Source organism: Merops nubicus, unplaced genomic scaffold, assembly GCF_000691845.1.
Source record: "Merops nubicus isolate BGI_N331 unplaced genomic scaffold, ASM69184v1 scaffold18615, whole genome shotgun sequence".
NCBI lineage: Eukaryota > Metazoa > Chordata > Aves > Coraciiformes > Meropidae > Merops > Merops nubicus.
Genome location: NW_008610500.1, coordinates 18,056 through 39,082, shown reverse-complemented (window position 1 = coordinate 39,082; position 21,027 = coordinate 18,056). Strand labels below are relative to the sequence as shown.

Genomic DNA, 21,027 nt, shown 5'->3' with positions numbered 1-21,027 from the left:
AATTACGGTCCAAACCAAAATGAACGGACTACAACATCAAAAAACAGGCAAACATTTTTCTTTATAAGCCTCCTGCACTGCTTAAATGTCAAAACTAAATTTACCAACCTTGACAGATTTGTCAAAGATGAACAGGATTGCCAAGTGTTCCCAGCTTCAAGTAAAAAGAAAGAGAGAGATATCTAACAGCTCCTAAAATATTTGCAGCAAGCACCTGGTGGTAGCTGCAGATTCTTCTACCCAGTGCACCTACCATCCTATCCAGCATCTCCATACTCAGAAGCTTATTACAGTGCCAGAATAGGACAGTCCCAAAATAAACCCCAGCCCCCAGAAGACAAACACTTTCCTACAAAATATCCCCTCTGGGAGAGCCCATGAGATTCTGGTGTAGGTTCTCAGTATTGCAACCCAGCTGGTTACACTGAACAAATTTGAAAAAAAAAACTAAACAAACACATGACTGGGCTTTTTTTTTTTTTTTAATTTTTTGTTCCAGGGCTTGTTGTCAGAGATCCTGCGTAAAGAAGAAGACCCTAGGACAGCTTCCCAGTCCCTCCTGGTAAACTTAAGGGCAATGCAGAATTTCCTCAACTTGCCTGACTCGGAGCGGGATCGTATCTATCAGGACGAGAGAGAGAGAAGTATGAACCCCAACGTGAGCATGGTATCCTCAGCTGCCAGCAGCCCAAGCTCCTCCAGAACCCCCCAGGTAAGATGCAATCCCTTGTTACCTGTTTGTTCTGTGGATCATTCCAGGGACCTCTTCACCCTTCCCCTGTCTCTTGTTCCCCTTGCCCAGGAGAGTTGTGGAAGTTCTTTTGTAATGTTTTGGAGTAGCTATTAAAAGCGGTTTAGTGGATTTCAGCAACACATTGTGATGATGATTCTAGCTTTAATCAATGTCATAAATGCAAAAAAGTGTGTAACATTAGTGCCTGAAAGACTGTATGTGGGCATTATATACGGGCTGTTGATACATACCCACTAAATGGCTCATATAGAATATGTTACAGAAAGACAGTGCATGGAACTTTTTGTCTGTGTCCCTTACGTTCTGCTGATCACAGGAAATTTCTAGGCTTGTGGAGTCATTTATATATGTTGCAATAAGAAGTGTGTAGCGAACAAAGGTCGGCAGTGAATTGGAGAGATGTTGCTAGAAATCACTGTGCCCTATATTCTGCATAGGAAATCACAGTCCTTGAGTTAGACGTTTGCACGAGTAATTATTTGAAGTACAGAAAGCAGAGATGGGCTGGGTGCTGGGAAGGAAGATGATGCTTTATAGCTCCAAATCAGCTGTCATCTCGTTGACTTAACTTCACGTGTTTATTAACGTGCTGTTGCCACCCACTTCCCGGGGCTGGCAGTTCTTTGCACCAAGAAAGAACATCCCCATACTACACTGTAAGAGCCATCCCCTCTTTTACCCAACTACTTACCATCCCAGAGAGACATTCTGAGAAAGAGAGAGCTTGCTTGCAGAGACGTGATGATTAACTCCTGTTATGACATTTGCCTAACGTGAGTTTGAAATCTCTAACTGTGCAGAGATGACTGGTCAGTTCTAGCACTTCTCTTGATCTTTAGTAAATGGGTCCATATAACCCCCCTGCTTCAGTGCTTTCACAGTCATATCATCTGCAGTGTCTTGGGCTGTGTCAGCTGTGCTTATAATAGTACTACTGAGCACATCTCATACTGAATTCCTTAGCCACAGCTGCTAAAAGTAAGCAAGCATTGGAGGGGATGGCATAGTTTTACATGGAGACTGATCATCCTTGAGGAAGGTGTGCTGATTTTGTAGAAACTGTTGAGCTTGTTCAGTTTAACCCAAGCATTTGGTTGCACTTCACCACAATACATGATGTGAAGGAGGTTTTCACTGAAAGCAACCATATCTCACCGACTCATATTTGCTGGTGAATTTTTATTACATGGGAAATTCATTGTATACCTCTTAACTTTTTTAGTTACCTTTTGGTGAAAGTAAAACTGTAAAGCAAACATTTTAAGGTTTAAGTAGTGTATCCACTTTCTACATTTGTATTTCAGAATTAGCTTATTCCTACTTATATTTATTGCAATAGACTTTGCAACTAGAATAAAATATGAAGGAAGCAGAAGGAAATGGGGAGTTTAGAGGCAATCTAGAGATTGAATCTAAAAATTTGGTCTGTTGACCCCCATCTCATTCCTCAGTTGAAATATGGCATTATTCCATGTTCTAGTCGAAAATAATGGAAATTTTGCCTGCCTTTTTAAGAGCTAAGCATAGCTAGGAAAACATACTCTAGAAGTATAAAGCAGCCTGTTCTTGCCTTAATTCAGCTGGAGGAATCCAGCAGAATACGATGAGCTTTTTAGCCAACAAAAACAACACACAAAGGTTTGTGTACCCCGTGCTCGCCTTGTGCCCGCGGATGCCGTTTCCCCAGCCCTCAGAGGGCCAGCAGCAGTCAGCACAGGTGCTGTTTTGACAAGTTGGACACCTCTGCAAATGAGGCTGCTTCCCAGCTCCTGGGCAGGCAGCACGGCTCCTCTGCTTCCCCATATGCCCGGTGTTAGCTGTGAGGAGGCGAGTGGCGGCCCCGCAGCCTCCCCGCCCCGGGCAGCGGCGTCGCCTGCCCCGGAGCAGGGTGCTTTGGGGCAGCAGCGACGGGAGCTGTGCTCCCGGCAGGAACTGTGCTTCCCTTCGGGAGTCACGAGGTGCCCGAGAAGATGGTGGGATGGCATTGGGCAGCCTGGTTTCCATAGATACGGCTCCTCTGCAGCAGCGCTGGTGGGGATGGTGCTTGAGCTGCTGGGTGGGAGGACGGCGCTGGCAGAGACCTGTGGAGTGCTGGTGCTGGGGCAGCCCCCCAGGCAGGTGTAGGGCACCCAGAAGGACCCGTCTCTGCTCTCCCTGACTCTGAGCCGGCCCCACTCGCCCCTCACAGGGTGTCCCCTGCTCGGGACCTGCCCCGAGGTGAGAAGGGCAAACCAGTGGGAGTGCTGCGGGGACGAGGCTCTGGGCTGTTGGCGGTTGTTGTATGCACGTGGAGGACCAGTAGTAAGGGCTGAGTTTGAGCCCTCTGGCACTCTGGTTGCAACCACTTCTTTTTCTTTTTTCCCCACTGCTTGCAATGAGACATTTCAATACTTGCAAACTCCTTAAGATCACAATCGGTTTTAAATCTAGGCCTCTAACAAAAGATCCTATATTTTAGTGACTGCAATATTTTGGCTTGGTACTTGCTCACCTATTTTGGTGATGAAATAAAAAATGGCCCAGCTTTCAGGGTGTGGAAGGCAGGCTTTTTTTGGACATGTGGCTGTGGAGCTAGCAGCGTAAGAGACCTGTGTAGGACAGAGCTATATTTTAAATCTTTCTTTTACGTGTTAATACTTCCCAGGTTCTCAGGCCTCTGTATTGGCCTTTGAGGCCATGGTGACCTCAGCTGCTGTGGTAGCCAAATACTCCAGCAACTGGGAAGGCTTTTTTTTATACCCATCAAAGCACTGCAAGGCCTTTGGTAAAATTAAGCTCTGTTAAATGAATCCTGACAGACTTGACAGTCCTCTTCCTTCCCATGTTCTCTGTTGTTTTCTTTTATTTCCCACAATTTCCCTAAATCTCATCTCTGTGTGAACACTGAATTTCAGAGCGTGGTGTCCCTTTTGGTCCACCCATTGGGCTGTACCCTGCATGTGTTCATGCCCTGTGAATGGTGATGCACTGGTCTCACGGGGTGCAGGTGGCTCTGGTCTGTCCCAGCTGAATGCAGGGGTCCAGCCTTAGCAGGAACAGGGAAATCTTAGGCACTTTCTGCATGGGTCCTGCCTTCAAGAGGCAGGAAACAAGCGTGGAAGAGTGCCTGTTGAACTTTGAGGGCACAAAAGGGAGAAGATACAGGTTAAGGCCCTATCTGGAAGCAGTAGGAGGAGTAATTAGTCTAGATTGTTGTGTTGATTGAATTTTGGCTCTGTTATTAATGTGATACAAAAAAAAGACATTGGGGAGAGGAGGATTTGGAGGACCGCAAAACAGAAGAAATTCAGAAGGTTTGGTTTTGCCTAGTTAACCACCCATTAACAAATAGGCATTTGGGCATGTCTGCCTAGTCAAAAATTAACATTAGATGTACTCTAGCAGGCTTTAACTCTGGCACAAAACCAGGAGCCAGCTGAAAAGGTTTATACTTGGGCCAAATATCTGAGTGCCACCAGGGCTTACGGGAGGCCTGGATCGGGAAGTGGGAGCTTTGCCATCTAGGTTGTTGTTTCCTAAGACTCAAAAGCCAACAGAGAGTTTTGTATCAGTAACATAGATGTTTCCCTTAAAAGGTGTAAGAGGGACGATGATTAGCCCTGGTATCTCTTCTTGGGCTCAGGAAAGCAGCTGGGATCTGTCTTCCCAAGGGGCTGCTGGTGCTGGGAGCACCCGGCGAGCGTCGGCCCTGCCGCTGCGTCCTGGGCACCGCCACGGCCAAGGGGCTCTGAGAGAGGAGCCTTGCAGCAGTCTGCTGAACTGCACTGGTAGAAGCCTTGTAGGGGTAGTCCAGCCTGGGGAAAGTACTGGCAGCGTCCCTTATTGTCCTTCATTTGTCACAGAAGCTGATGGGAAATCATTCAATTAAAACGAGTGCTGTGGAATACACAAAATCTCAATATGAGTTTAGGAGAATGAGGGCAGCACATCAAAGGCATGCCAAAGCCCAGCTTTGTGAAATGATTTTTTTTTTTTTTTTCATTTCCACTGATTTCCTAGGTGAAATTAGGTGACTGTCTGGCTAGCATAATGATGATAAGACTGGGAAACCATACATACTCAAATGACATACATATAGTTTTAATAAAGGATGAGGGAGGCTTGAGGGAGTGCATTAAATTGAGTAATAATTTATTATTTAGAGACCTCTACCCATTTACTCATTTTTTCTGGGAGAATTGGCTCTTCCTCCAAGGTGTAGGCCACTTTTAGAGAGGAGGGAGAAGGTAGAAGCTGGTGCTAGCTAGCTGGCAAAGCCAACTTCAGCAACTGCCTGCAGCCCAGTGCCCCGGATACCTATCCTGTTGTTGAGCTGCTCAATAAACATGCTGGGAGAGGGAGAGGGGGAGAGCTGACAGGGCCTTGCATGTCCTATAGGAATGCACTGCAATTATTTCCAATCACAATTAACCTGATTAGAATAATGGACAGGAAGTGTCCCTCTGTAGCTAATGCAGTTTGGCATCAGCTGACTGAAATCCTTTGATAATTTCTGCACAGATGGCTGGGCTGAAAGCAGCACTTTTTTAATTATTATTTTCATGGTCTCTTGGTAGGCCAAAACCTCGACACCAACAACAGACCTCCCCATTAAGGCGGACGGCGCCAACGTCAACATCACAGCTGCCATTTACGACGAGATCCAACAGGAGATGAAAAGGGCCAAGGTATCTCAAGCTCTCTTTGCCAAAGTGGCTGCCAATAAAAGTCAGGTGAGTGGTAGAGGGGATTTCATTGTTCTGGGGCTTTTGTTTTTAAAGCGGGCTCTGGGATTGGAACTGGACCTGTCTTCTCCTCCCACCAATAAAAATACATCTGCTCCTACGATAATAATAATCTTCATCTCTGGAGAACCTGTCGTATTTTTGGCTTTCGCCTGCTTAAGTGGTTTCCTTTTCCCTTTTAAAGTAGGCTGAGGGAAGGATCAGCTCACAGCCAAGCTGCTTCTTCCCTTTGGTGCAAACACGCATGTCTTTTCCTACCTGTGATACATAACTTATGCAGCTTCTAGTGGGACAAGGGCCTTTCAAAATTTCTCCTTTGGCAGGTAAAGGAATTGTTTTCCTGAGTGATTAAGGCAATGAGAAACTGCAGATTAGTTTCCTTTTTTTCCCATGTTGTATGTGCTGCATACGGTATTGCCATGTGGATAATTCTCATCAAACCAAATCATTTTTACAAAAAGGCGTGAGGGGGCACTGCAGTGAGTATTCCTGGATTAATTTCTACCCTGGCTGTAAAAAATGCATGCAGGTCGGGGTGAAGTTCTCGAAGAGAATCCATTAATTTAAAAATTTCATCCAACTCTTTAAAAAAATATAACGTACCAGAAGGAGTTTTGTGGAAAGGAGGACAGACAGAATATTTTGTAGGAAGGGCAGCGAGTGGACTGGAGAGTGCTGGAAGGAATTGTTTACTCAGTGAAAAGGGCTGCTTCTGATCCTGGATGAAATTACTCAGTTGTGCTAGGACACACAAATGCACAAATGTTTCTGTGACAATGATAGAGTGGGATAGAAATATCTAGATGCCTGCACTCTGGAAAATACATACTTTCTTTTCCTCTGTTCAGGGAAACAACACTGCAGTCATGAAAGCAGATGTAAAATAAGAGGTTGAAAGGCATATAAACAATGCATCAAAGGGTATCAGAGCACATGGGAGAGCCTTGTCCTTGTTGCAGGTATTTATGCCCTGACACGTGGAGGTCTGGTTCATTTTTCCTTCTTCGTGTAATCATTCATTTTCTTTGCCTTTTGCTTTCTTTTGTCAGGGTACAGGGGTTATAGTCCACAACCCCTCTACCCTCAAAAAAATCCCAGGCACAGTATGAAATACATAAAAGGAAAATACCATGGAACCCTCTTAAACTGTTAAATGCATAAAAATCTTACGTACCACATGGCAAAATATAATGAGAACTGGAGCTGTTAAATGAATAAAGCTGTTAAAAGCATAATGCCACTTGGCACAACTACTGTGCATTTAACGGTTTTCCACTGTGTAATAAATGACATATGTGGTAAACGTGCAGTAAATATAAAAACTGCACAATTGATTTTGCAAACGTGCCCCTTATTCTTTACTCCATGCAGATATCAAAGTTCCACCCAGAATCCGGACTGGACAGCTTTTAATGAGGAGTATTTAACACAGACAGAATGCCAGCCTCTCTGAGGTTTGGCTTAAAATTGCCTGCAAGCTTCCTGTCATTATACCCAGAGGCTTCTTGAAATAGAGAGGGACTGAACCACCCAACAATAATTTGGGTGGCTCACCAGCTTCGGTCTGTGCCAGCTCGAGTGCGCTTCCCTGGCAGCATCACACACCAGCACCAAAACAAAAATAAGCTCCGTGGACTTCCACATGGAAAAAGAACAGGGTGGGTTTGGAGAGCCAGGTGCAGAAGGTTAAGAACAGGATCCACAAATGTTATTGTTTAAGGCAGTTACTGCACGTAAACGTTTTGTTTCTTCAGCAGCAGTGAACAGAGGAGTGTTTCTGAGGCTGATGTTTCTTTTGTTTCACGGCCCTGCCAAAGCAATACTGGCTCCCTGGGATGACCCAGCATTCACCATGCTGAGATGTCATAGCACGCTGCTGGAGCATGAAAGTGGTTTGTGGGGGCACTGGAAGGCAGGCACAGAGAAGCCATAGCCAAGAACTATGGCTGCACGGGGCCTCCCCCTGCCCCGAACCCACCTGCATGCCTGCCCCTGGCCTGGCTTGCCATGCCTGCGACGTCCCGCTGCTGCCTGGGGTGCCCTGTGCCCAGGAGCAGGGAGTGCCAAAAGCAAGGACGTGGCTCTTGTGTCCGGGGGAGCCTCTGGCGTGGAGGGACGGTCGGCGTGTTGCCTGAGGTCCAGCTGGTCTGAAACCAGCAGTGGGGCTGCCTGAGTGCTTTGTGCAGGCCCCTTGTGCCAGTCGTGGGCATTTTGAGCGAAGACGTTGCTGACTTCAGCAGCTGAGTCACATGGTGGGAAGCACTCATTGAAAACTGCCCGTGTTTGCAGAAGAGAGAGTTTGAAAGAGGGGAAAAAAGCACTAGGCTGAGGGTTTGCCTGGACTCTCCGCCAAGGTTCATTCACTTGCTGTTCTCCACAGGCCTGGCTTGCGTTGCATTGGCTTCCTCTATTATTCCCTCACCCCAGACTACTGAGAGGCTTCCAGTTTGCTAACAAGGCATGTGTTATGTTGGTCGCTGCTGTTCTGTCAACAGCAATCCACGGTGCTGTGAGATCTTCACAGTTTTTAGCAGCCAGTGAATCTCCGACAGGGCTGTTTTGACATTTTATACACAGGGCTGTGTGTCATGCACCCGAGAGAGCATCCAGAGCCAATGGAGGCCTCATTTCATCTTCTCTCTTCGTACAGGAAGAGTGGTACCCACTGAGAACAGTTATTGCAAGCGGTATCATCTACTGGTGAAGCTAACTGACCTCTAATTTAACAAGTAGCCATCTTTGTGCTTAAGTCATGGCAGAGTCTCAGTTCAGCAACTGAAGGGCACCTCCTAGAAACCGAGGTTACCAATCACACATCTCAGAAGTCAGCATAAAAGCAAGGAACAGGGTCTCAAAGATACCAAGGTAGTATGGTGTGACTTCTTTAAGGGGATCCACCTTCAGAGAGATCTCAAGCCATTCATTTTAGACATTGACTTACCTTAATGTGCGTTTTATTCCTTGCAATTTATATCTAGACATTTTCAGTCTTGTTTGTGAAGTGCTGTGCGTCCCTGTGTGTTTTTGAAGTCGGGAGGAGCTGAGGGGCTCAGTGCCCTGCAAACACAGGCTCCAGAGCTGTCATCCTACTTCAGTTGTCAGCTGGTAGTGAAGTACCCGCTGGACAGCACGATTCTGTGGCAGTGCCACCTGCCAGTGCCCTTCATCCTTTAAATGGCTAAACCCTAACCCTGGGACCTGTATGACCACACTGGGAGTGTTTCTGAGTGTGGCCAGAACACCAGGGTTTGGTTTCCAATCTGTGCTTTGGGCGTTCCTGGTTATATTTCATTCACAAGGAGATGGATTTCCAGCGTGCCATTTCAGACAGATTTGGATGGCCTCTGTGTCTCCAGAGCTGGGCAGTGGGACAGACAGAGACTTTCACCTTGGGTTGCTGCAGATTTGGACCGTCGGTCCCAAAAACTGGCTTCTACATCCAGTTCTGCAACTGCTCTGCAGTACGAGATCAGGAAAACCATTTCCTCTGTGACCATGTGCCAGCACTTCTGTAATACTCTACAGCAGCATCACCTTTCTGACCTCTGCTAGTGAGAGTCCCAGCAGAGGCTGTGCTGTGCTCAGCAGACCTTTTTTTTTTTTCCTTTTTATAGTTCTGTTCATACTAAACAGTAGCTATCAAAATAAATAGCAAGCATAGCTGGCTGGAGCTCTTGTTGATGGTCTGAGAGTGGGCAAAATTTGTATGAACATGGAGACAGAACTTCCTGCAGTTCTCCCAGGACAAAAGACTCTCCTTAGTCAGACTGGGGAAACAGGGCACGTGCTGCTGGGGCTCTGCCTCAGGCAGGATAAATGGAAGGGTTTGACCTTCACCAATCCAGTGAAGACGAAAAGTAAGCCCTTGAAAGTTAAATTGTTCCTCAAGGAACTGAAATTTGTTCCAGTTGCACCACAGTAAAGCAGAGACCCCATGGAGCAACATCTGAAAAAATGTTAGGCTGGCAAAGCTCAGACTCTGAGTTGTGTCTTTAACCTATTGAAAAATGAAAAAAAAAAAAAAACCAAAACACCCACTTGCCAGAGGGGTGGAGTCTGGGGACAGAACAGCCTTTCAGTTGAGGCCCTTCAGGTTAAGAGAAACCTTCAGGTTAAGGGCTATGGATAGAAATCACTACAACAGTTCCTCTCCTTTCCTCTGACTTGTCTTTTTCACGTTGAGATCCCCACCTCATTTCCAGGACTGCCTGGGAGCCTGTTCTCTGGTTAGCCCTGCAGCAGGAGCCCGTGCTGGATGGGTCTCAGCACCACGGCCACCTGCCCATGTCTTCATTTCCTGCCTGTGCTTCAAGAAGGAAGTCGAGGTACTGTGAGAGGGGTGAACAGTGTCACTCAGGCAAGGTTAGCTGTAGACACCCCTCATTTTGTCCTTTCCAACTTAGATTCCCTTATACTAATTTGATATGGTCGGATGCCTTCTCTCTCGGGGCCTTCATGACAGTGCCTGTCTCTACAGCCGGGCCACACCTATTGTGCTGGTAATTTGATGTTCTTTATATGTATGGAGGAGGTACAGAAAGTCACGTCTCTCCTTGACTGAACTGGAAATTTCTTTGAAGCACCTTTGGACGTTAGCTTCTTTTTCAGAGGCTTTGCCACACTGTGACTGCCACCCAGGGCAGCGGCTGAGCGAAGCAGAGACAGTTGTGGAACTGGGGCTTTGCTCAGGAAGTCCTTGGCAGACTTGGGAGCTGATGACGGGCTGCTTGCCCTAACCACAAGCCCACACTTCCTCTCCAGCGTGGGGAGAAGCTAGTTTGGACTTGGCAGGCTGGAAATACTCTGAGTGCACAGCATCCTTCTCTCTGAGGCCAAGAGCTGTGAGCAGACTTCAGTGTTCCCATGAATATAACATACATCAGGGTTCATGTACCTCATTCATTTTTTTTAATTGTTTTGTGTTTCATGAGGCTAGTGAGAAACTGGGCTTCATGGAAAGGTTTTGCATTTTGTGTTGAATTTCTGGGGGAGAAAAAGTACTGAGCAGTTCAGAAAATCCAGGCTATTGAGTGATTAACCTTGAACTGTATCAAAATGCTCCAAGTAAAGCTTCTCAGGTTCAGTCCCCCTCCCCCGGCCCTCATCAAGAATTCATTGAAGCCATGACAGAACTCTCCATTACAGTTAGTCTTTTATCCATTTCAGCTTTCTTGATTAGGTTATCTTGAATCATTAGGGGGTTTATTTATTTTAATAGACACTTATTGGATTCATGGAAAGAGAGTTTGGCGACTAAGGAACAAGAGCTGAATATTATCTGGCTCATTTCGCACTGCAGAGTCCCAAACTGAGCAGAGGGAGGAGAGGCTGAGGAAGTTTGTCCAGAGGACTCGGGTGATCCCATGTGGAAAGGGAGCTTCCTCTGGGAACACAGCACAGTTCTTTCCTAATCTTTCAGGACTTGCGTCAATCATTGCTGCTTTTTTTTCCTTTTGTCACATATGTTGACATTTTCTGCACTGATGATGTGGGTGAGGAAACGGCCTTTTTACATTTATTTTTGAGATTTTTTTTTTCCTGAATCACTCTTACTAAAAACTTGGTTTGCCTACTCATGCTTTCGCTGGGAACCCTAGAAAATGTCAGCTCAGAAAACCAACTGTATTATTATCATTATTAGTTCCAGTGTAAGCACAAGGTCAGGTTAGTCACAGTTTTATGGAGACTGGACGTGCCTCTTGGTCCAGCCTGAGCAGAAAGATTGCCTGTGACTAAGTGACTGGACACCCAAGGGCCACCTCCTGTGGCAGCTTTCAGGGCAGATGCTGCTCGAAGTGTAAGGCCAGGCCTTTAGCCCCAGCATAGCTGAGCATGAACTCTTCCCACATGCCTTCTTGTCCTTAATTTCAAATTTGGTTCTTGGCTGACTGCAAGTCAGCAGATCTGCAGGAAGCAGCTCTGGGGGCCAGGATGTTTGTGCATAGCTTCAGTGAGTGCTGGAAAACCCGACCTTGTTGTAGTTGGATACCTCTGGCTGCTGGGGGAGCTTCCCCTGCTCCAGGTTAAGTCTAGCAAAAGTGAAAGGGTCAAGCTGCTAAAGAGGGCTCAGGGATGAGTGACAGAGAACATGGCTCTCTGCTGCTGCACCAGTGAACTGTCCCTCAGGGGGTTGGAGTGTACCAAGGCCAAGGCTTTGGTGCAGTAAGCACGTTGTTTCTTTAACAGCATAAAAGCACAATGGGAATGGCTGGCTTCCTGCAGATTTTTGTTGTTGTTTGCTTAACTATGTGGAAATGTATTTGATTAGGAGACAGAGAGAGAGGTTAAAAATAGGACATTAATATGATATTATTTGTTTTATCAAATAAAATGCTTAGAAAATGTTTATCTTGTCTCATGAGAACAACAAAAATAGAGGCCAGCACTTCTCTGCAGCTCTCTTTAATGAGCTAAATTGGGCTGCATCCACGATGCCTTTAGAAGTTTTGGGGTGAAATGAAGGAAGTTCAGAGCAGAATTCCTTGAAACCACAAGCACTGGGTGTGCCTGACTATAGAGCCAAAAGCATCCTTTAATTGTGCTGTTTTGCCTCCTCTTCTTTTTAATGGAAGACATTCCCATTTGAGAACCATAGAAGCTGACTTTGAGGGCCAGATTCTGCCACCCATATTGACACTAGAACTCTCCTGGTGACTGTGTGGCAGTGAGGGGGGCTGTTTGTGCAGTGGAGTGAGGCTTGAGATGTGCAGGGGAGGCAGGATCACAAACAGCATCTCAGGGATCTGGGGAAGGATTTGTTATTTGTTAGATTTTCAGAATACGTTCACAGTGGTTGGATTTACTTCATCTGGGTTTATCATCTGATGTTGTGGATGAGCTGGGGGAAAAGGTTGTGAGGTAGCATCTCCTTCCTCACTTTTACTTCTTCATGCCAATAAATGTAGCTATAGATGCAAATTCACTGTGAATGACTGTAGCTCCAAGAATTTCTGGATGTTAGCAGTTCTTAAACGAAATAGCTCTCCTGGAAAGCTCTGTGTAACGTACACAGACCCAAAGAAATAAATAAAAGAAAATAAAAAAAATTGCAACCAAAAAACCCCCAAGTTGAGATTTTTAACAGAAAAAGGAGATTTGCATATTAATAATTCATGAGTTCTCATTGAACATGCACGAAGAAACGGTGCTATTCAATAGAGAATACTGTCATCTGTCACTGTTTTATTTGACATTTACACTTTTTTTTTTTTTTTCCTGGTACTGCAAAACTTTCTTGGATGGCGTGCTAAGATTATCTAAATAAATAATTTTAAAAATCTGATGCAGACTTCTCCTCTCCGCCTGGGGAAGGCAGTTGTAATCGTACAGAACGCGTGGCGAAGCTGCAGCACTGTTTTCTGGGTGTTAGCCTGAGCGATCTAGCACCTAATCAGAGTCTTGAATGGATGGGGGAGAGGATGAATACCTGAATAAATCAAGGAAGGGTAGGAAAAGAGCAGCGAAAGGCCAGATTTGATGCAGAGAAGTGTACACAGGCACACAGTGGGTAAGCGTGTGTACGTGGGGGGGTGAGCGAGTTGTGGCGGTTGTGAGGAAAGCTGCCACAAATCCATTGCCCTTGCTGGTGCAAAAATAAATATTTATAAAGGGTGCTGGGGGAGATGCAGCCCTGGACAACGTGAGGGAAGACAGGGCATTTAGCACAGTGACAGAGTTAGGCGCACCTTGCAATTTCTTGCTATTATTAGGCTCATGAAAATCTTTCTGCTCTGTAGGTTAGTTATTATTTATAAAAATCACAGAACCAGCTGATACATTCATAAGCTAATTATTGTAGCAGCTGGGTACACATGGTGCAATATGTCTGAGGCTGTGAAGTATCACAGATTTCTTGGGGCCTGCTGTGGTGGGGGTGTGCTGTTGAAGGCTAGATCCCTTAATCTGATCAGCCAAGCAAATACTTTGTGGGGAAACTGGATTAATATCTCTCTAAATACCACGGATGTGCTTCACCTTCAGAACCAGGCTCCTTTAAACGTGCCATTAGCTTATCTCCTTTGGGGAATGGAGAAGTTCTCAGGTGTCCTCAGGATGGCGGGGTCTTTGCCTGGTGCCTCCCTTTGCCAGAAATTAATTTGGTTTGCTCATGTCTGCACACATGGTCACACTGCAGTCTAATCTTTTCCCTAATAGCTCCAAGGTCAGGACCTCGCATGTTGCCAGGCAAATTGAGCGCTATCCTTCTTAAAGACTAATGGCAGCAAGTGCCTAGGCCATAATGAGGCCTGTAGTGTTGCTCTAAGTGATTGTAATGAGTGCTGATTATAACGGGACAGATAAATCAAAATGCAGCAGTCGCCAGCGGGCTGGCCAGGCCACCACTGGGAAGGGGAGGTGGCCCTGCCGAGCCCTGCCCTGGCCCTGCCAGAGCTGGGCACACGCAGCACCCAGCACCCTGGGAGCCATCCTCCCCTGGCCTTTCCTGATGGGGCTCCAGCTCCACCAGGTGCAGGGTTTTGTGCGTGGGTTCTGTTAAATGGTTGGTCTTCGTGCTGCAGCATCCCTTGGGAGATGTTGAACATACCTGCTTGAAACATTTGAAAGAGTTCCGTTGGAGACTTGCTCAGATCACTGAAAGCAGGGAGGAACAGGAGCTTATTTTTTTCCACAGATGGTTTATTTTCCATTTCAAAAATTATTTCCTTTGTGTGGAGGAACCCCTGAGAAAACACTGTGGAGCTGGGAGATTGTCTTCCTGTCTTTTTTTCTAAAAGAAAGTTTCAAGGGGGGTGTTCTGAGTGGAGGAAAGGGCAGGAGGAGAGCTGAGGGCAAGGGATGTGTGTGGCTAAACCACATTAAAGTGCAGACATCACCTGGCTGAGAGATTACCCAAACGGGAGCCAAAACACTTTGAAAACATAATGCAGATTTTTTTCTTCCCCAAGTAGATGGTTAGATATCTTGTTTTCATCCTTGGACACACGCACACACACACCCAACCCTCCTAGTTTATTGCAAGAAAAGATCAGGTCTGCGCAAATGTGGCCTCTCACTTGTAAAAACAAGGCAGTGTTGTGTTACAGATTAGTTTATAAATCCCTAGTGGCTTCACAGTTCAGTGCCTACAGCTGCTGCAGATGGGCCTGGGTTTTTGTCTCTTCGCTGTGCTGCAGCCGGCAGTTGAAGGAGAAAATGGAATGATCAGGTTATTAACATGTAGGCCGTGAGGAAGAGGCTGCACAATGAGAACAGCTGGTGTTGCTGTCTTGGCTGATGCAGCGGAGATAATCAAATCTTGCCTTTTTTGGGGGGGTGAAGGCAGAAGACACAGCGGAGAGTAAGACAAACAACGGCTTATGATATTATATACGGGGTTTAGAGCGCACGGTAAAAGTTGTCAATGGCTTACAAGTTGTTACACAAAAAAAGCAGTACCCAAAAAAACCCACGTGGGCTGGTAATGAACCTGACTGATCCAACCTGCTCGAGTTGCTGTCTAGAAAAATACAGTTTTGGCTACTTCTCGAACCAGACATTTTTAACGTCGATGGAGCTATCACTTAGGTATTGTAAGGTGCCTGTCAAAATGGTGTCAAAATGCCGAGCTGCAGCTCGGAAATGATGGGTTACAAAGCTACTAGGTAAAATATTGTGACAGGAGTCAGCAAGGCGCGTTGACAGCATCCTCAGCATTATCTTCTCAGAAGCTGTCATTTGCATCTCCTCGCTGGAGGGGAGTCGCTGTCCCCAGCCCCCGGCGTGGCCGGCTGCCGTCTGGCTGTGTGCCCCACCCTGGGCAGGGGCAGCAGCAGCCACCATCCCTGGGTAAACCTGCTGGGGATGACAGGTCACAGAGCCACCACCACACAGGCTCAACGTCGCAGGGCTGTCCTCACCTGCTCAGCCACTGCCATTGTGCTCTCTGGTTGGCTTTGTGTTTTGGAGTGGATTCTTCTTCTGAAGAGCTGGTGATTTCTGCTCCAGGGGTCTGAGCACTCAGCCTGTGTGGAGAGGTCCTGCAGGATTTCATACAGTGTAACTCTTTGAAGGAATTTCAAACTAACCTTAAACCAATACAGCAGGAATAAAATCTGCTGTTATTATGATCTGTGGTTAGGTTTAGAACTACCTTCACCTAGAATTGTGATCTCTCTAGTAACTTCTGCAGGACTCTGCTTGCTTTTGTGCTAGGCACTAGAGGATACCCCTTCTGTGAGGTTGCATCTTCTAGGTGGCCATTTGATTATTTAAAGCTGTGAAATTTTAGTGAGGATCAGAGCTTGGGGAGTCAATGCAACATAGACACAGCAGATCAGAGGTCTTTATGTGGTGATGTTGGAAAATGAACTTGAAATGTTCTTCTGAACATTTTCAGGAGTGGTTGAATTTCTGGTCCTGCAGCTGCAACCCTTAGTATGAGGGTTGGTGGCAAGTCTCAGGAGTTATGTCTCATTTTCTTTTGCTTGAATGAAGGAATAGAGGGGCTTTGAGTTGGAAGTGGAGATGTACCTTTTTTTAGCTCTGGTTTTCTATAGGAAAAATATTTATATCCAGGCATTTTATACATGATATGATAATGAGAGGGGGCAAGATGTTGTGCTTCCTTATTCCTGTTAAGCATTACTGGTTGTGTCTGTTTCTCCAGCTTGGAGGAAACAGAATGTGTGAAGGATTTGTAGAGACCAAAGTGCAGCTGAGGATAGGGGGTATTGTGTCTGAGATGAAAACAGCAAAACCTGCAGCACAGTGCTTTAAGTCTAGGTGACCTTCCACTCACATCTGGTTCCTTGGTGCTTGTTGAGGTAACTGTGTGGACCCTCCCGTTGCAGGGCTGGCTGTGTGAGCTGCTTCGCTGGAAGGAAAACCCCAGCCCCGAAAACCGCACGCTGTGGGAGAACCTCTGCACCATCCGCCGCTTCCTGAGCCTGCCCCAGCACGAGCGGGACGTCATCTACGAGGAGGAGTCCCGGCACCACCACAGCGAGCGCATGCAGCACGTTGTGCAGCTGCCTCCCGAGCCCGTGCAGGTCAGAGCGCTGCCTCCCTTCTCGGGGGCTGCAGGGGGGGAACGGCTCCCCGAGGGAGAGAGAAGCCACCGGTTGCAGCTTCCTTCTGCTGTACGGTTTGAGATACAGCAGCGCTCACTCATCTGTAGGGCCACGTGCCAGGCACAGCTCTCAGGTTCAGAGCTCACTGTGTGTGCCTTGCAGCACTCGTGAGCGTCTGCAGGTGCATGTCAGCGGTTGAAGAGAAGGGGTGTGACAATCCATGCCACCAACAACAGCAAGGGCAGTGGTACTGACACTGTGATTGTGTAGTTGTGTTGTGGCTGAAACACAATTCAGCTGTCTACAGCTGCCAACATGTAGAAGAGTACAAATGTGTTCCTCAGGCACAGCAAGAAGTGTGTGGTTATTTGGGAAGCAGGAGTGGGGACTTGGTCACTCACTCATCACAGAACCTGAGCACGCCTGATACCCACTCTCAAACGGTGGCCAACAAGTAACTGCAGCCAAACATTTGCTTTTGTTTGATGGAGCCAGATAACACTTCAGGAAAAGCAGGAGAGTGAGAAAGGAAGTTTGTCCATACATGGGTAACGAAGGGCTTTTAAGAGTGTAATTTGCAGTGTTTTTTATTTACTCACTGAAATTTAAAAGTATGCCTAAAATGACAATGATGAGTATTTTGCACGGAAGAGTCTCTTATTTTACAGCCCCCTCAGGACTGTTTTGCTCCTCTCTACAACCTTGTGACTAATAGGAATTTATGGTTTGTGCACCTTTGTTCTATCCTCGTCTCAGGTCCTAATAGAACAAGAAATAGATGCTAATATGAGTAGGGAAAATGACATGAAAGTACTACGAAATTTTTCATCTTTCCAGTTCCATCTTCAGTCAGAAATCAGCCCCATGTGTATTCCTAATAACTAGTGATGCATCTCACAAACCCAGACTTCTGATGATGGTCAGGAGAGACTCAGGAGTTGTTTTTTCAGTCTAAAAAGCCGAGGTAACACCTCCCACAGCAGAGCATCCTTTTGGATTGCCACTGGCACTCGGTGCCATTCACCTGATCCCATTGTGTGACCACTCTCAGAGAGTCATCCACGCCGCGTTTCTCTCTGATGATCTCACAGCTCCTCCTGCTTCCTTTGCTCTCCCTGTTGTTGTTTGATGGTGGCTTGCTCTACTCTGCTACTCTTGCTGTGAACCTTGGCATTCAGCCTCTATTCTTTGTCACTGGTCTTGTTCTGTTGCTGCCAAGTATCTAGTCACCTTTTTCTGAAGATGGGAGGTTTTTCTGTCTTGTAGTCCTGCCCTTTCTGAAACACACTGGTCTCACCAAGATTAATTATTACCTAGTTCACGCTCCTTTGTCTCTTCTGCTACCAGCTTCCTCCTTGCTTTCCATTCAGTCCTTGCTTAGAAGAGAAAAATGCATTTCCTGGTGTTCAGATTCTCAGAGCTATAAAGCAGGGGAAGGACTCTAAGTAATTAACGTTTCAAGCTTTGTCTTCCATGTTCCCCAAAATTTGTGGGATCCTGGAGGCAAGGAGCTGTAAAAGGGTGAAAGGCTAAGCTAATGTTGGAAGATGACTAGACCTGTGTAGATTTGAATATACTAACCCAGTTGTGGTGCCCACAGCAAGTAGGAATATCCTCTAAGGGACAGTTGGAAGAAGTTTCCCTGAGCTCTTGTGGGTGACCTTGATGACTAGCCTACTTTCCAGAGCCTTCTGCTCATCACTTCTCTGCGTCGTGCAGGTTGGCTCTTGTGAGTGACACGTTACGCTGCGTTGGAATGTGATGCATTTGTATTTGTCAGCAAGTTACAAAGCCATGGATTAATTATTTATTACAGTCAAAATATGAAAAATGAAGAAAAATAAATGGAACCAGCTGGCAACTACATACAGCAAAACTCTGGAGACGCTGGTATGCAGTTGATACAGTAGGCTTGTGTTTTGGGGGTGCTGCATTTTAAAGCTATGTTTGCCCATCCAAAAACCCCAGTAGGTTTCTGACTGGCACGCTACGAGTGCAAGACACAGGAGGTTTGCTGTCCACCTGCTCCCTACTGCCAGAAGATACCCTGCACCAAGCAATTCTTGTGTAGTTTTTGGTCTCTGGGACTTGAATTGTTTCAAGCAGCAAGGTTTGTTTTTTGGCTTTGCTGCAAGGGTCACTATTAGGTAATTAGCCATGAAGAATCAATGACAGCAGCTAGAGACATAAAGCTGAGGTCCTCACACTTGCAGTCATTGGAGATTCTGTGACACTTTACATAAGGGTAGGGGTCCTGGGCCCCGCTCCTGGCCGAACTCCAGGCCGAGTAATTACATTCTGCCTATCTGAAATTCCCTCTGTAGTGTCAAGTGGGAAAGCAACTCTCATTTCCTTCTCAGAGTGGTGGCGGGTGCAGAATGTCTGCCACGGCGCCTGGCTGCTTTTTAGCAGGGGGTGGAAACGTCCAAGAGCTTCAGTCTCTGACCTACTTTGCTTTGCAGGCTGTGGTAGTGAGAAGAGCACTGTAAGTCGAGCCCTTACCTGCAGCCTTGCTGTTAAGATGACAGTCCTTTGGAGAAGGTACAAGTAGCAGTGCTGTGAAGGGCAGCAGGTGCAGTGCTGGAACACCAAGGCAGGCAGGAGGCTCTTGCCTCTGCTCACTCCCTCCGCCCACCCCGTCTTTCTCTCTGCTCTGATGGGTTTGACGTCGTGTACAGTAACTTGTGTCTGAGGCTGGAGCCTCCTGCCCCTCCAGCTGTGAGACTGGGAGAGCCTGAAAACAGGCTGCCCCGTGCTGCTGCCAGAGCTCCTTGCCACCACAGTCAAGCCCTCTCTGGGCTGCAAATGCCCCTCGGTCAGAATGAAGGACTTGGAAGAACATCCTTGCTATCCTCACAAGAGGCATGACCAGGCAAAAGAGCATGGATAGATAATTTTTCAGCCTTTTCCCTGGTATGGCTCCTTGGGAATGGCAGAGATTTAACCATGATGGGTTTGGTGTAGTTCACTTGCTGATTGCAGGGTTGGGCACACCTTCAGTGAGGGAATCACAGCAAGGCCAGGTCTGAGCTCTGTCTTCTGTCGGCAGGGTGTGCACAATGGGGCAGTTGTTGTCATGCTGTAGAAGATCAACTGGACACAACTTTGCTTTTGATGTTTAAGGGATCGTTGTTTCTTGCGTGGCAGGTTCTTTTCCTCTGCTCAGTATTACTAGCCTGTACCTCACTGTTCAGCTTTAGGCTCTCTCTTCCATTACATTTTTCCCGTCAGCCATATATTAATCCATTTAATCAAATATTTTCCCGTTTCTGAAATGAAAAATGTCTATGGTGGAAGCTCAGTGCACAAGAAATTCTTCTCTGCACACTTGATTTATTTGTTATTGTGCTGGGGAGTCATAAAATGCGAGCCCAGTGGAGCTCTGTGACATGGCTGTGTTCTCTGGCAGCACTGGGTGTGACCATATGGACGTGCCAGAGTGTGGATTTCCCTCCCCGTGCTGGCTGCAGAGCATCCATGCTACACCTACATGTTGCCATACAGGCGGGCGGAGCTCCCACAGCTGCTCGCCTGTTTCCAGGGAAATTCAGGCAGGCAGTGAGTGGCTCCTTCTCCCCCTCCTTCTGTGCAGTGGGGTGTAATCACAAATCTACTGCAGGACTAAGGAAAGACCTGTGAGGTTGTTACTAGCTGGGTACCACAAATGCCACCTCTCATTTACAGAGTGTCTGAGCCACAGGTCCCTGGAGGGTGAGAGGGTATGCCAGAAAGCATTCTTATATTTTTGCCCTATTCTGCCTGGCTGGACCTTTGATCTAGCCTGGCCTGGCCCTTACGTAGGTCTGTTGGGCAGGGTGCATGCAAAGTCAGTATGCAGCAAGCAGTCCTCATGCTTCTGTGTTGAGCTTCCTGCTCTGCAGAGGTGAGGGTACCCCGTTTTACTTCATCCCTCACTAAATCCCACCATTCCTGGGCTGTTCCCTGGCATTGAACCTTTCGGGAGTGTTAATGCTGTGAAGTGACTCCAGCCACTTCCCATTGCCAACCAGGGATTCCGTGTTTGTTACAGACACAGTAAATCTAATTTCTCTCCCTTCTCCCACTGTTTGTCTGCTGTGTCTAAGGTGACCACTCCAGAGAACAACCATCTTGCCTGGCACTTTAATATAGTGCTAATTCATTGTTAATTGCTGGCACAGAGAAACCTGACTCAGTTGGGAAAATGATGAACCAAGCTGTTGTCTCTGGAGGGTAGGGGTGAATGAGCCAGTTCTCTGGAGTGATGAGCTTCCACTGGAGCAACTGGAGTACTTTTCTGGGAGCAGGGAAACCTTGCCTTTCATTTTCTGCAGAAGCTAACAGATAGATCTGCTGAAGCTGGTAGGTACATATTGATTTAAGAGCAGTCAAAGGACTTTAAAGGAACAAGAATGGTTTTCCCATGCTTTCTGATGCACTGGTACTTCTGTCACTTTTTAAAATCTATATCCCTCTTCTCTTTTTTTTTCTCAGAAGCTTTGATTTAGACAAATCTGGCAATTTATAATAATTCAGATCATAAATCATGGAGAAACATTAG

At 46.7% G+C, this 21,027-nt stretch overlaps 1 protein-coding gene across 1 annotated transcript in view; it reads left to right on the top strand.

Annotated features, from left to right (window-relative positions):
- Window positions 1-21,027, top strand: part of SATB2 (SATB homeobox 2) — a 107,350-nt gene that overhangs the window by 68,781 nt on the left and 17,542 nt on the right. The window contains exons 7-9 of the mRNA XM_008940947.1: window positions 500-712; window positions 5,311-5,466; window positions 16,269-16,466. Coding sequence (XP_008939195.1) covers window positions 500-712; window positions 5,311-5,466; window positions 16,269-16,466 — 567 coding nt within the window. The remainder of the gene's footprint in view (window positions 1-499; window positions 713-5,310; window positions 5,467-16,268; window positions 16,467-21,027) is intronic.